The sequence below is a fragment of the Gymnoscopelus microlampas genome (genome assembly GCF_963454915.1).
Source record: "Gymnoscopelus microlampas genome assembly, chromosome: 19".
NCBI classification, from domain to species: Eukaryota; Metazoa; Chordata; class Actinopteri; order Myctophiformes; family Myctophidae; genus Gymnoscopelus; species Gymnoscopelus microlampas.
The window spans coordinates 12,762,106-12,777,217 of NC_139956.1; the positions used below are offsets into that span (position 1 = coordinate 12,762,106).

The 15,112-nt window shown below is 42.4% G+C and overlaps 1 protein-coding gene across 4 annotated transcripts in view; it reads left to right on the top strand.

The window, feature by feature from the left end:
• The window catches only part of LOC311034628 (receptor-type tyrosine-protein phosphatase delta), a 190,870-nt gene that overhangs the window by 119,420 nt on the left and 56,338 nt on the right, over window positions 1-15,112 (top strand). For 2 of the 4 annotated variants that reach the window (XM_084042527.1, XM_084042529.1), the window contains exons 7-16: window positions 2,612-2,881; window positions 4,505-5,086; window positions 5,794-5,939; window positions 6,365-6,509; window positions 8,390-8,695; window positions 9,646-9,839; window positions 10,873-10,899; window positions 11,926-12,043; window positions 13,190-13,777; window positions 14,232-14,332. In XM_084042527.1, coding sequence (XP_083898653.1) covers window positions 2,612-2,881; window positions 4,505-5,086; window positions 5,794-5,939; window positions 6,365-6,509; window positions 8,390-8,695; window positions 9,646-9,839; window positions 10,873-10,899; window positions 11,926-12,043; window positions 13,190-13,777; window positions 14,232-14,332 — 2,477 coding nt within the window. The remainder of the gene's footprint in view (window positions 1-2,611; window positions 2,882-4,504; window positions 5,087-5,793; window positions 5,940-6,364; window positions 6,510-8,389; window positions 8,696-9,645; window positions 9,840-10,872; window positions 10,900-11,925; window positions 12,044-13,189; window positions 13,778-14,231; window positions 14,333-15,112) is intronic. The other 2 variants (XM_084042528.1, XM_084042530.1) reach the window with 1 other exon arrangement.

Below are 15,112 nucleotides of genomic sequence, written 5' to 3' on the forward strand. Positions count from 1 at the left end.
ACTTCTAAAGTCTTTCAGAGAAGAATCAGGTTAATCAGTGAAGTTTGTACTGATTGTTGATGAAGTCTTAGCACTGTGCTGGAAAAACAAAACAAAAGACTCACCAGTGATTATGATTAAACATCCTCTGATGAGGAAGTCATGAAAGAAAAATGTGTTGGGAGAATTATCCGCAAGACTTGACAAATGTTAGTGATATTTAAATGAGGAGGATAACATTTTGTCTGCCGGGACCGTGACCCAAATGGATATCAATTAAATATTAAGCGAGTGAAAAGTTTTATTTAATAATGCAAGCGGTTCCCCCAGATTTGCCTCTCGGGAGAGGTGCAATCTGCTCGGCAGAACGTAACGTTCTTTCTGGAACGCTGGCAGCCAGGCGTCATCAAGCACCAACGTTATGATGTGTTCAAATGAAGTGGATATCGTTCCTGTCGGGCAGAAACCATGTATTTCCATATTAGTACTTTTTATGTTTTCTTTATTAATGGGGGGGGGGGGGATCAATGCCCTACTCGTTATACTACGGTCTCACAGAAAAGTAGCAAAAATAGCCGATCTACAAGCTGCACATTTTTTAATTAATTTTTTATACGTGAAAGTAGGTCTGTCTGTGGGTTTTATAAATATCAAACCAATGAAAAAGTATTAACAAGAGCGTGTGATCAAATATTTACTACAGTATATTGGATACATTGGAGCAGAGGTTCTTTTCTTTTTTTACATTTCTAGAAAATTAACCATTTTGGACATAAGGTTTCCGCCCGACAGGAAGGGTATACAGTACAGACACACGCACGCACGCACGCGTGCACACACACACACACACACACACACACACACACACACACACACACACACACACACACTGTAAATGCTTATATGTGGTCACGATAACTACAAATCAAAGAGGCCCTTGACAAAGCAGAAGCTATAAATAGAAGCGTTTCAGACACTTCCTTATTAGTATCATGAAAAACCTCTCATCCCGGCCGCCGACAACAGAAACACGGCATCGCCCAAATAATCCCCTCTGCCATCGACATGCCTTCAGCCTGCAGAAACACAGCATCCCCCAAATAATCCCCTCCGGCACTCTGGCATGCCTTCAGCCTGCCAAGCTGATGCCCGCAGGAATTCATTTGAAGCACCAGCAGCAGTAACACTGACTTCATTCCATTTATGTTCAGTCCTTCCCAGGAAAATATTAAAAAGCCATAATGGTTTGCCCCTTCCTGCTTTCCTTACGTCCTGGCCCCTCTCATGTCTACACCATCTCATCTAATGATGAGATTTGTTTTTTAGATCCTTATTAGGCAAACCTGAAGAGAGCGGGGTGTTTGTTTGTTCTTTTTTTCCTATTTTGTTTGTCCTGCCACCAAATTATTGGCTCTTTGTCCTGTTATGATGTTGCATTCCTACAACACGTCCCCGTTATGTTTTGGTTTTGTCCACCCTCATCTATCATTTCCAGTGTTGTTTACATCGTTGACAGCCAGCGGTGCTCTCTGACCCCTCCTTTTACCTTATGTTTGTTAAGTTCCTGTCTTTTTTTTCCTTGTGCTTGTGTTTGTTTGGCCCCTGTAGACTGAACAATCCTCAGTGTTAATTTAACCCAGAGAGTGTTACACATTGATGGAACCGTACAAGTTACCGTAACACTGAGGATTTTGCAGTGCCAGCCTCCCTCATCGATTATCTGTCATGGTCGCACCAGGATGTTGGCTATGTTCTTTTGTGCATGATGTTGCCCCCCCCCCCCCCCCCCAACCCCTCTAAGGCTTTGAATCCTTCCATGTGCATTATGGATGTTAATGTTATTTTGTGTTACCTTTTTCTCTATCACAGGCTATTGTCTGCATATTATGTTCATTTTTATTTCATTTTTTAACCACTTGAACCCTAGCGTGCCTACTCTGGGCATTCGTAATGCCCAGAGTTCTGCGAAAATAGGCTTAGATTATGTGAAAATAGGTGAAGATTCCGTGACAATATCCAATCTACAAGCTGACAAGGTAAAATGTATATAGGGTTTAAGTGGTTAAAGAACATTTTGATATAGAATTTCTTTGGGTTGAATCTGATGAACGGAGCTCTTCCGAGCGCTCCCCTTGTCAGGATTATCTACTGTATGTACTATGTGGGATGTGAAAATGTGTGTCGGCACATTAATTCACATCAGGGGGAAGTGCGCAGCATTAACTAATCTGCACACGACTCGGAAATGCTGTGGACTCTCCAGTACCTTTTGTGATGTTCTATTTCTCTGTACCGATGGTGATGACACAGGAACATGTGCATGGTGTTTCTGTCTGTGCCGTTTCACCAGCGAGATCTGTAGGCCACCGAATAAATTTGTGCAACTTTTTGTTCCTTTTTTTTTTACCCTTCCATCCAATTCCAATTTACCCATGTATGCACCAGATTTGTATTATCTATGCTAAGGATAAATACTGAATACCAATGTCTTTGCTGTGTAGGGTATGAGTTTTACCATCATTTTTATTTACATTTACAAAATATTATCTTTTATCATTACTTTGTGGCCATATTGGGACAGTCTCCACCCATTCTTCTTGATTTTTATTCTCAAACCACCCTTCTTTCACAGTGCGTCGAGTGCCCCCTAGATTCTCCATCCCGCCCACAGACAACGAGATCATGCCGGGCGGTAGTGTCAACATCACGTGCGTGGCGGTGGGCTCTCCCATGCCATACGTGAAGTGGATGCTCGGAGCAGAAGACCTGACGCCCGAGGACGACATGCCCATTGGGCGAAACGTGCTGGAGCTCACCGACGTCCGACAGTCGGCCAACTACACCTGTGTGGCCATGTCGACCCTGGGGGTGATAGAGGCCGTGGCTCAGATAACCGTCAAAGGTATGCATGAGTGAAACAAGGGGCCAGCCTGACATATTTACAATGAGCCCAATACGGAAGAGAGACAGTTCATATAAATGGCCAGTAGGTGGCTGCAGGTGTCAGAAAGAATATTCTCTCATTGTAAGCGGATGGGTTTTTGACGAACTTTAGACTAGATTTTCTTAATAAAAATGGTCATAAATACTATATGCTTCCAGTCGCTAGTTTAAAGTCTCCTTTCAATCATCATGATATGCGTTTTGCTAAATTATGGTCCCATTTATTCTAAAATTGACGATAAAGTAGGCTATACTCTAGGAGGGGCGGGATGATTTTATTGACAACCTACACAACCAATAGCATTCATTCCCCGCCCCCGCTCTTGATTGACAATCTACCCAACCAATAGCATTCTTTGGGGATTGTTTTCCGGTTCCCTGGTCACATGTCGGGTCTCAAGCAATAGCGTTTGAGTTCCGGCGTGCCCAATGGTATATATGAAAGATGGCGGATTGCACGTTCCTGAACAATCGGCTTCATTTATGGTCTGTAGAAACCAATGGGTGACGTCACGTTCCCTTCGTCCATTTCTTTTATACAGTCTATGGAGTGAAATGATGGCACTGGTTCAAACTTCCGTGCTGCCGCTCTGTGTGCTACTGGGTTTCCCCAATCTTTTTGAGCTTGAGACCCAAAAGAGGAATTTGTTAGCATAGGTTCCGAAATATTTCCAATGACAATGGAAAAACAAATGAAAAAAAAAATCAGCGGGAGATCTGCTGGCAATGCTGTAAAAAAAAAAAAAGAAAACGGCAGAAGGGTAAAGTTATTTACCTCCCCCTGCTGTGATAAGTCATCTACAGAGGGTTCCTTAAAGCTATGGACAAGCCCTGGCACCAGCCTCAGATGACAGATAGAGAATAATAGTGAAGTGCTTATCTCCCAGCTGGAGAACGCTACAACCGAACTACAGCCCCCACCATTCTAGAGACAGAGGTGCGCGCACGTGTTTGTGTGTGTGTGTGTGTGTGTGTGTGTGTGTGTGTGTGTGTGCGCGTGTGTGGGGGACGCAGTGGGCATTGTTTGGTGCTCACTGTAGGAGAGCTACTTATCTGGGGGTAATCATATCTACAGCAGCGCCATACCAGAAAGATATCCCAGATTGGTGCCTGCCCGTCCCCTCCCCCCCTTGTTGTAGAGGGAGTCACGCACACACGCTCAGCTTTTTTTTTTTTTTTCCATAGACATAACAGAGAGATATTAGTCACAATATAACAGCGCCTGGCAGCTATCTCCCCCAGTAGAGCGCTTCACATGGCATATAAAGACAATCTATTGCCCTGATATCTTTCGCTGTGTGCCACCGGTGTGGTGGAATTAAAGCAATAAATTTACCTGCTAAATTATTAAAGAGGTAAACAGTGGGAGTACCCACAGATTAACTGCAGCGCCGGACATTGTCGGTCATTGCCGGCTCTTTTAGTGAAATTCAGAAACTGAATTCCATGCTACCCTTGACTGAAAGAATCATTGGTTTGAACATTTTAGTTTGAAAATAAAGTTTTTTTATTTAATCTTAATGGGTTCTCTTAATGTTTAATTTGTTCATGCTCATTCATTTTGATCTTGATGTTATCCCAGCGTTGCCAAAGGCACCCGGCATCCCTGTGGTGACGGAGCGCACAGCCACCAGCATAACACTGACGTGGGACTCTGGCAACCCCGAACCCGTGTCCTATTACATCATCCAGCACAAGTCCAAGTACTCGGAGGACATGTACAAGGAGATCGACGGCGTTGCCACCACCCGCTACAGTGTGGGAGGCCTCAGCCCTTACTCGGACTACGAGTTTCGAGTGGTGGCGGTGAACAACATCGGCCGCGGGCCACCCAGCGAGAGCATCGAGGCCAAGACGGCCGAGCAGGCGCCCAGCACGGCGCCGCGGCAGGTCAGGGGTCGTATGATGAGCGCCACTACGGCTGTCATCCACTGGGACGAGCCGGAGGAGGCCAACGGGCAGATCATGGGGTACCGCGTCTATTACACCATGGACTCCAACCAGCACGTCAACCTCTGGGATAAGCAGATCGTCCGGGGGGCCAACTTTCTCACCATCCAGGGCCTCATCCCCAATAAGACTTACTACATCAAGGTTTTGGCCTACACCTCAGTGGGTGACGGACCTCTCTCACCTGACCTGCAGATCATCGCCAAGACCGGAGGTGAGAACTGTTTATTGTTTTGTTGTCGTCGGTGAAATTGTCTTCTTAACCACTTGAACCCTAGTGACCATATTCTGGTGCGAACATACAGCGGAAATAGCAGACCTAGATTGCCTATTTTCGGCAAAGAGATTTGGTGTTGAGGGGAAAGAAGGAAGCGGAGCCCTGGCTATATACGTAGGGTTTAAGTGGTTAATGACACATGTGTTGGACCTGATTAGGTTGAACAAGTTCACAATTAACAACACATTCATTAGTTTCTGCATTTGAACAATCGACCAACAGGTAAATATCTAAGGCCACTTCTATTGGTTGATTTCCTTGTTTAAGAAAGGTTTAATTCAATTTAAGTTTAAGTTCCTTGCAATCACTCAAATAGTCCTCCTTATTGTTTACTGCTGGAGAAAAGGTTCTCCTGTTTATCAGTAACACTACTTGTTGTGTTGTTTAATTCTTGTGGGAAATTCACAGATTGCATTCACACACAATTCAGTCTGAGCTATCCCTGTAATATGTCTGCATTTAGTGCTTACTATTCTTATTGCATTTCAAATGACCAGCAAATGCAAGTGCAAATGGCCATTTGAAATAATACGGTCTATAGTGGCAATAGTTATGGCCAAGTTTTAGTGTGTGTACGGTTGGAATATAATGAATAATGCAAGATATAGAGAGTAATGAGTCTCTGCGTTCTGCTTGTGTTCCAGTTCCCTCTCAACCAACCGACTTCAGAGGAGAAGCCAAATCAGAAACCAGTATCTTGCTCTCATGGGTGGCCCCAGCACAGACCGGACAGGACAATCAAATCATAGGATATGAACTTTTGTACAAGAAGGGAGATGACAAGGAGGAGGTAATTATTTATTTAAGTATAGTGACTGTGTTTGTATTATATTTATTTTATTCCCTTGACGACACTGGTGAAAAAACGGGCAGTAAATACTTTTTAAAATAGCTTTGTTTGCTGCTTTGAGCGCCAGATAAGTGGGTTTCACCACATAAGAACAATTCATAGCTCGCCAAGACAATCACAGCGGCACAAAGAAAATGTACTTTTGAGTACTTTCAGGCAGTTGACGCAACCTTCTGGCAACATTTTGTAAAATCTGGAGTGTTCATTTAAACATGAGTGTAAAAACGCACCCGAATCTGGCACAAAATAAAATAAGAAATGTCCTGAACAGATCTACAACAGGCCCTTTCACTCATGTTGATACTGATATATATTCAAACTGTTGTGTTATATAAACATATTGTTTTTACATACTTTGTTCACAGAAACGCATCAGTTTCGAGCCCACCACCACCTACCTATTGAAGGACTTGAAGCCCTTCACTACTTACACTTTCCAGCTAGCTGCACGTAGTAAACATGGAGTGGGAGCATACACCAATGACATCTCTGCAGACACCCCCCAAACACGTAGGTCCTCTTCTTTATCCAAGCTCTAGCTTTATACAATTAGACAAAAAAAAGGGAAAAAAAGAAACGGTGGGGGAAAAAAAACTAAACAAATGCCCACGTTTTCAAATGCATTCCTAATTCCCTCACACACTCCCTGCTGCTATACATTAACCCACTTAGACCTGAGGCCGATTCTAAAAACGCCTTCTAAAACCTAACCTAAGCTTTCTGAAAGTGAAAAATTCGTACAATTCTTTTTTTTTTTAAATGATGTTGCTATATGTATAGCAACAACTAATGAGACACAGAGGTGGCTCCCGGATTGAAAGGTATAACAACGTATAGGTTACAACAGGTCTAAATGGGTTAAATGTTTGGTAAAGTGAAGAAAGTCTCAGGCAAAAAAAGAAAGAAAAAAGATTAAAACAAAAGGCCAGGTGCATTTGAAAATTGAGCATTTTTGTATATTTGGTTTAGCAATTAAGTGTTTTCTAAGTCCAGCTGACCATGCAGTATTGACTTTGAAAAGGTTGCATGGGCAGTGTACAAGGAGGCTTTCCTGTGAAGTCGGGTGGCAAGGTTACAGAATCATCTCCTCCTCCTCCACCTTTGTTGTGCAAAAACATTCTTGGCTGAAGCCAATAATAGAGCCTTGAATTATTCATATGAATCCCATCTCCGCTTTATCCAACTGTCCGTCTTTTGATTAACAGAAGGGCAAGTTTGGTCTATAGGAAACCTTGTCTCCCGACATCACACGTCAGCCAAAATGGAGAATTAGCATATTGAGACTGAGCTTTCTATGCGGCTAAACACGGCCACTAAACACTTACGTTGAGGTCAAAGGGGTTTTCCATTTCCTTAATGGGGGGATTGACATTAGTCCTTTGAACCACTTTGTAAATCATTAAATTTGTGATTGTGGAATAAATAAAATACCGTAGAAAGCTCAAAGCAAGTATTGCCTTTGAAATTAGGGAAATTCCCACCCAACAGACCTCAGGTTTATCAAACATGGAAACTGGCAAATTGTAAATTCAGTTGTGGATTAAGAGATGAAAGCAGATACATTACATTTATCTTGTTCTGATCTCTCTGAAGTGGATTCGCTTCAAATCATTACTGTAACCGTATGGCTGTTGTTGCACATCTGAAGTAAATCTGAGGTCTCTGAAAGACGCTGTAGGTAGGTATATAAGATCAGAAGTTCAAAATTTAAATAGTACATTTCTTGCAAAAACAAGAAAATAAAAATGTTTGCATGCCAACTTTGTCAAAATGAAATAAATCAGTCATGTCTCCTTGGGAAGTTCTCTGTACAATCAGGCTTTTACCACAAACCAACAGGCTTCGGAAAGGTTGGTGACCAATACAACATTTTCTTCTTTGAACTAGTTGATACATCAACCTTTATGTTTTTGGATTGATGGTAAACTGCTTGCCAAATTCATCACAATTATTACCCAGTTTAACGTTGAACAGTACTGGTTTATCGCAGTCTTTAGTCCAATAATGTGTTAGGGTGTGTTTTTTTGTTTTATTTTTTCAAAGGTAGGTTACATTATGTCAAGCTGTACATGCTCACATCACCCCCGCATCCATTCATACATCATCTGTGTTCTTAATTTCGTGTGGTTTCCTCTTTATTTGCGATTATTTCATTGACTTCAAATACCATTTTTGTCCACATAAGTCCCTGTGCTTTGTCCTTATTTTGTGTTATTTTTATTTCCCTTTTTCCCTTCCTTTGTTTGGTCGTGTGTACCACCCATCATCATCATCAAAACCAACACTGTGAAACATCCCTTAAAACACAATCCAACTCTACTTATGACCCGATCGAACAAACAAACAAAACAAATCCTTGCTGCTACCCCAAAAAACGAACGCCCAATCAGAGCCATCAGGCCCACCTCAGGATGTCAGGTGCCATAGCCCCAGCTCCACCACTGTTCTGGTAAGTTGGCGGCCACCCCCCACGGAGTTACAAAACGGAATCATAACCAAGTACACGGTGCAGTACGCCATCACCGAAGGGGAGGATACTACCACTCAGCAAATCTCCGACATCCCTCCGGAAAACTCGCAGTACCTTTTGGAAAACTTGGAAAAATGGACGGAATACCGCGTGACTGTCACTGCTCACACAGATGTCGGGGAAGGACCAGAGAGCTTGGAACAGCTCGTCCGTACAGAGGAGGATGGTATGTGTTCGACAAAGCACTGCCCCCCAGCTGCAAATCCAGCGCACCCTTCTAAAACTTCCCCCCCTTCTAACACTAACCTCCCCCTCCTCTGCCACTCACAATCTACAATCTTCTTCTTCTTCTTCTTCTTTTATAACCCCTCTGCCTCTACCTGCTTGTAATAGGACTGGCCATGTTTTTGAGACCACTTTTACTAACCTGGACTATGCTTTATTTTTTATTTTTTTAATAAAGAAACTGTGACTCACTTTTTGAAAGCATATTTTTCTTGGCTTTTTTAAGTACTCAATTTCAACACACTGGCATTTTGACCTGCACTGAAGCACAACAGGCCTCTGACTTCCACTCCCAACTGTCATTTTTCTTTTAACTAAATATCAAATTCTGTCTGCGAACTTTTTTGAATAATACATTTTATTCACCATAATCCCTTTTTTCTGCTTTGTTTTTTTTTTGACAATGAGCAACACTCTGGACAGTGGGAATGACATAACATGGAAGGAATTTTTTGATGGCCATTTTTTAAATATTTTTTCTCTGCATTATGATAGAATAGAATACAATCATTTTTAATCCATTTTTCCCCGCCCCATAGCCAAAACTCTTGCTGTGCTTCAAAACATTTGAAGCGCCAATTTTTTGGCTTCCCTTTTCTATTTTGATGAAACACATTTTTATGTTTTTTTTTAAATCCACTCTACCCATGTCAGTGGTCAGACCTGTTTTTTTTGGCGTTGTTTTTCTTCTTCCTTGCCATTGTTGAAATATTGGTGTCATACAGTGCTTATTGCAGTTTGCCAGCACTTTTGTAGATTTTTCTTCTTTTTTTTAACCCCCCTACCTCAGCGTTTTGCTCTGGATTTGGCCAGGAATTTAAAAAGGAGAGGGAAGGGGTTCACTATAATTTTGACCTTTTTTTTCTCTTATTCCATGATGTCCCCATCCAGTTCCCAGCGGGCCACCTCGTAAAGTTGAGGTGGAGGCTGTCAACTCCTCGTCAATTAAAGTCATCTGGCGCTCGCCGGTGCCCACCAAGCAGCACGGTCAGATACGAGGGTACCAGGTGCACTATGTCAGGATGGTTAATGGGGAGCCCATGGGACAGCCAGTCATCAAGGACACCTTGATCGATGAAGCTCAGGTAAAGCACCCACCCCAGCCAGCCACCTCTCTCTCTATCTCTCTCTATCTCTCTCTCTCTCTCTCTCCCTCTCTATCTCTCACATACACAACCACTCTGTCTTATCTGGCTTTCGTCTCTCACTCTCTGTGTCTATAACCTTCACAAGTTCTCTGACACAGAGAATACAACTGAAAGGAAGAGGCTAAAAGCCCAGCTAGCTACACAGTCCGGATGGGTGAGCCTCGTGTCTCACTCTCAAACACAAAAAAAGAGAAGGAAAATGTTAGGTTATCGTCATGCCATAATTGAGTTTTTCAATTATGGCAAAGTGCCTTTTGTTCTAAGGGTGGCACTCAAGGAAAGGCCATGGAGAGTCACCGAAATCAATAGGGTTAATCCTTGAGGGATCATGAACTGTATGTGCTCAGCACGTTTCATGGAAATCCGCCCATTGAGTGTTGAGATATTTTGTGTGCAATTGGAAAATGTGGCCTATGGGTGGCGCTAGGATCACTGAAATCAGCTCGATTCATCTACTGGGGAGCATGAATATAGCTATTTTTGCTACTTTTGTGTGACATTGTATAATAAAGTAGGGCATTAATTCACAAGAAAAACATAAAAAGTTGAAGGTTTCTGCCTGATGATATCTTATTTGGGACCAAAGTGTTGGATGGACCGATGGACGGACCATTCGTCATTTTGTCTTTAGCCCCGCTTAGCAGGTCTAAAAACATGCTACACAATACAGGGGAACAAATTAATGGTTTATATACATTTATTAACTGTTATTATGGTTTATCATTTGTCAGCTGTAATAATGTGACTGGTTACACTTTTATACATGCCACATTATCACTCTGATAACATTGATTAGGCTATGATTACCTGTATTATTTCTGAAGTACAGCACATTTATTGAATGGGTTGATTCCCAAAAACACAGACTGTATACCTCGTCCCTTATTCTTACTCACCAGTGACTAGTACAGTATGTACTTGGCCTTATGTTTGTGTCTCTCTTCTCTCCATATTGTTACATGATAATCAGTGGGAATATGATGATTCAGCTGAACATGTGAGTAGATAAGAGATACCCCCTCCCCAACGTCCAACCAGGGCTGGGTGATATGGACACAATCTATAATATAACAATAGTTTTGACCAAATGCCTCAGTATCGATAGTGACGATAGTATCGTATTGTGGTTATAATATACATTTTAGCCGATGTACAACAAGCTCATAATGCATCGCGATGTGATGCGTTGTCAGCTTGTAGATTGGCTATTTTCACAATTGACCATTTTTTTAACTATAAAATGAGGCAGAAGTCATTAAAACCAGAAAAGGTCAAGACTTGCAGTCTGCCATATCACAATATTACAATATCCAAAATCCCACATGATATATCAGGATATCGATATATCAATATATTGCCCAGCCCTATACTTCCAACCTCTGCATGAACTTGCATGTCTGTCTTCCTCATCCTCTGCTCATGACATTTATTTGCAACAACTCCCTCTAACAGCAGTGTTTATCTCAAATGTCAGAAGGAATGGCTTAACGGTTCTATTCTATTAACTAAATTTGTTCAATACAATGAAATCCAACATTAAACGGTTGTGTTCAGCTGCAGTTGTTGATAGACAAAACTCTATTTGCCGCTTGTTTATTAATCACTATTTTGTTACTGCTCAGTACACAGTAAAATCCACAGTGTTCATTTTACGGGTCTATTTTTTACACGTTTAGGTCAGGGCTAATGCAGGCTGCTGTGATTTCTCTCCACAGCGTTCTAATGCTTAATTTACGCTCCGTCATATGATGGTGTCACGCGCCTAAAATAGCAGATCTACAAACTCACGGTGTCGACCTTCAATTTATGGAAGTATAAATCGGGCTTAAAACATTGGAAATCTTTGGTCTGAATTAGGCTTTAGAGTTAGGTAAACACTCTGGACATTGCTGTGTACATAAGCTGCACTACGTGCCAATTCTTTATGCAAATTGAGAAAAAATATTTTTCCCCTGCTTGATTGAGTAACTGCAAAATAACTATAACTAGTGTCTGCTGACTAAAATGTGTGTTCTTTCCACAGGAAATGGTCATCACAGAGTTGCAGGCAGAAACTACGTATTCTGTTGCCGTAGCAGCCTATACGACAAAAGGCGATGGGGCTCGTAGCAAGCCCAAGCTGATCACAACCACTGGCGCAGGTAAAGCAACTGTCACCGTTGACAAATCTCCTATAGCTCCTCTGCTAATGTACTTTGTGATCCTCCCCCCCCCCAAAAAAATGCGTTTGCCGTCTGAAGCTGTGAAATTGCACCCGGTGGAGAGAGAAAAAGAAATTGCTAGACGAACCTTTCCCCTCGATGGCTATTAAAGTGTGAATGCGGCTAATTGCTGGGCTCATTTATGACAACAATTGTAATTCCTCTCAGCTACTGCTATGATACCGGAATGCTCACATGGGTTAAGAGAAATGAATAGAAGAAAACAGGAGGAAAAAAAAATGCTTCCTGTGCAAGCTGTTCCAAGTCTCACTGGCCTCCTTTGTGAGAGAATCCTGGTAGCAAGTCAGGAATACCTGCTGTGTTTATGTTCATAATGCAAAATGGTGTGTTTTTTTTTTTTGTTATGTGTCACAAAATGATTTCATGCTGCATCGGCCTCTAGGTGTACAGACACAGGTAGTGAGGTTTGAGATGGAAATGAGAGAGAGAGAGAACTGTTAGAAAAGGTTATGTTTCTTTCAATATGTATAGAAACACAGCATGATGTCTGTTTCTCTCTGCTGGGTGTAACAACGGTGGCATCACCTGATCATTGTGTGACACCAAAAAAGTGCAAAAAATCCCTTATTTGCCTGATGAAAAGGCATGAAAAGGCCTTAAAATATTACATTTCCTTTTATTTCATCTTAGTTGCTGACTGTTGGCTCATATTTGCCCTGATCACTTGGATGTGGATTATATTAACGCATTGGTTCTCAACTTGGGGTCCAGGGACCCCCAGGTGTCCGTGACAGGGGTCCAGGGATCCCCAGCCAAATAATTGATAGTTAAGATCAAAATAGACCCTTGCAGGTCCATAACTCAGAGTGTACACATTTGTAATGAGTATAATTACAAATGAGGATTTGAGGATTTTGCATTGTAGACTGGGGTCCCAGAGATAAACATCCAAGTCCATGGCCTAATACATATCTAACTATGGTTAGTTGAAATTAAGAAGGTTGAGAAGCACTGCTCTAATGGACAGAACACGTTTCCACCAAGTTGCCTTACAGATACTCTGGGAGCATCAATGTCCTCCATAACTGTAACAATGCGTTTCTCTCTCCATTGGCATTGCCATAGTTCCCGATAAGCCTCGTCTCATGGTGAGCACCACCAACATGGGCACAGCTCTCCTCCAATGGCACCCCCCTGCATTAACCCACGGACCCCTGCAAGGCTACCGCCTCCGTTTCGGCCGCAAGGACGTGGATCCGCTGACCGTCATCGAGTTCCCTGAACGCGAGAACCACTACACAACCAAAGAGATCCACAAGGGGGCCTCGTACACCTTCCGACTGTCGGCGCGGAACAAGGTGGGCTTTGGTGAAGAGACTGTGAAAGAGGTCAACACCAACGAGGATGTACCAAGCGGCTACCCTCAGAGCATTACGGCCGAGGGCGCCACTACGACCACCATCCAGGTTAGCTGGAGACCCCTTTTGTTGGCAGAGCGCAATGGCGTTATTGTGAAATATGCACTGCAGTACAAGGATATCAACAGTCCTCGCAGTCCATCGGAACTCTTCATCACCGCTCCAGAGTCCACCGTCATCCTGGACAGCCTTAAGGCCGACACCACTTACGATATCAAAATGTGCGCCTTCTCCAGCAAGGGCGCTGGCCCCTATAGCCCAAGTGTCCAATTCAGGACACAGCCTTTGGATCAAGGTAGGACCATTCCCCAAACCCTTTTTAGCCCCTCCACCTTACTCAGAATTCTGCCCCTACCAGATTTTTCCGAACAACAGCAACGTCCTCTGCAAGCGTCCTCAAATGGCAGAAGGTGAAAGGGGAAATCGGATCCGCTAAAGGACTCGGTACAAACCACCAGGACTATTTGTCCTTCCCATAGTCTCCTCACCTTAAGAATGATTTAAAAAAGAAAGATAAATAATATGGTGTAAGTATCTGTGTCCTTTGTTTTGTCAGCTGAGCACAGGTCAGTCAATAAAAGTAAGACATGCTGTTGGTAAGAAGGTAAGAATGGAGTACTTTAAGTCTGCTTTAGTACTAATTTCAGGCTGGTTATGAAGGGAAGCAATCGCAGGTAAGCACTGTGTGTGGAGCCTCTGTTGGTTGGTTGATCTTTGTGGCTAAATCACCCGCTCCCCCTTTCTTTTAGCAGTGTTTGCAAAAAACTTTCATGTGAAAGCTGCCACGAAGACTTCAGTGCTCCTAACATGGGAGATCCCAGACAGCTACAACCCAGCTCAACCGTTTACTGTGAGTGCTACTCTCTCTCTCTCTAGATACTTTAGGTTTAGCTCTACACAATATTTTATGACTCACCACATGAATAACATTTAAGTCAATTAACAGTTTCATTCAACAGTTACATTTTATGAAAATAATTAGTACCCCATGAAAACAGTTATGTTAATTGGCAAATTAGAACTGGCGACCGGATTAAAATGCAGAGAAGTCAGACTTTTCCATGGTGTAGTTATATGTTGCATTGTAAATGTGTTCAATGTTGCCTTATAGGGCATCGCATTTCCCGCCCACTTCCTGGTTCCACTGCAAAATACTCAATGCATTTTTCCCATTGACATTTCCAAAAATATTTATATCAATTAATTTAAGCCTAGAATCAAGCTATCCAGGGTCCTGGTGAATCATGACCATAAAACGTTTGATTCTGTGAAAACAAAAATGTGAAAACGGCAAAACAAAGGGTATTTATTAAATATAGTATATCATATAATTAAATATAAAATAAAAAAAATAAGGATAAGGATAATTCCTTTTAACAGGTCGTGCATGAAGTCCTTGCGGTCTTGTTTCCAATGAGAACCTGTGAGCAATTTGGGGACAAATTTCATTTCATCGACACATATGCTGGCCTGGCCGGGAATCGAACCTGCGGCAACCAGGGCCTCTGGCTCCCTAGGCGGACTCATTAACCACTCAGCTATGGCCGCCCCATATAATGGTCATGATTCACCAGGACCCTGGATGGCTTGATTTTAGGCTTAAATTAATTGATATGAATATTTTTGGAAA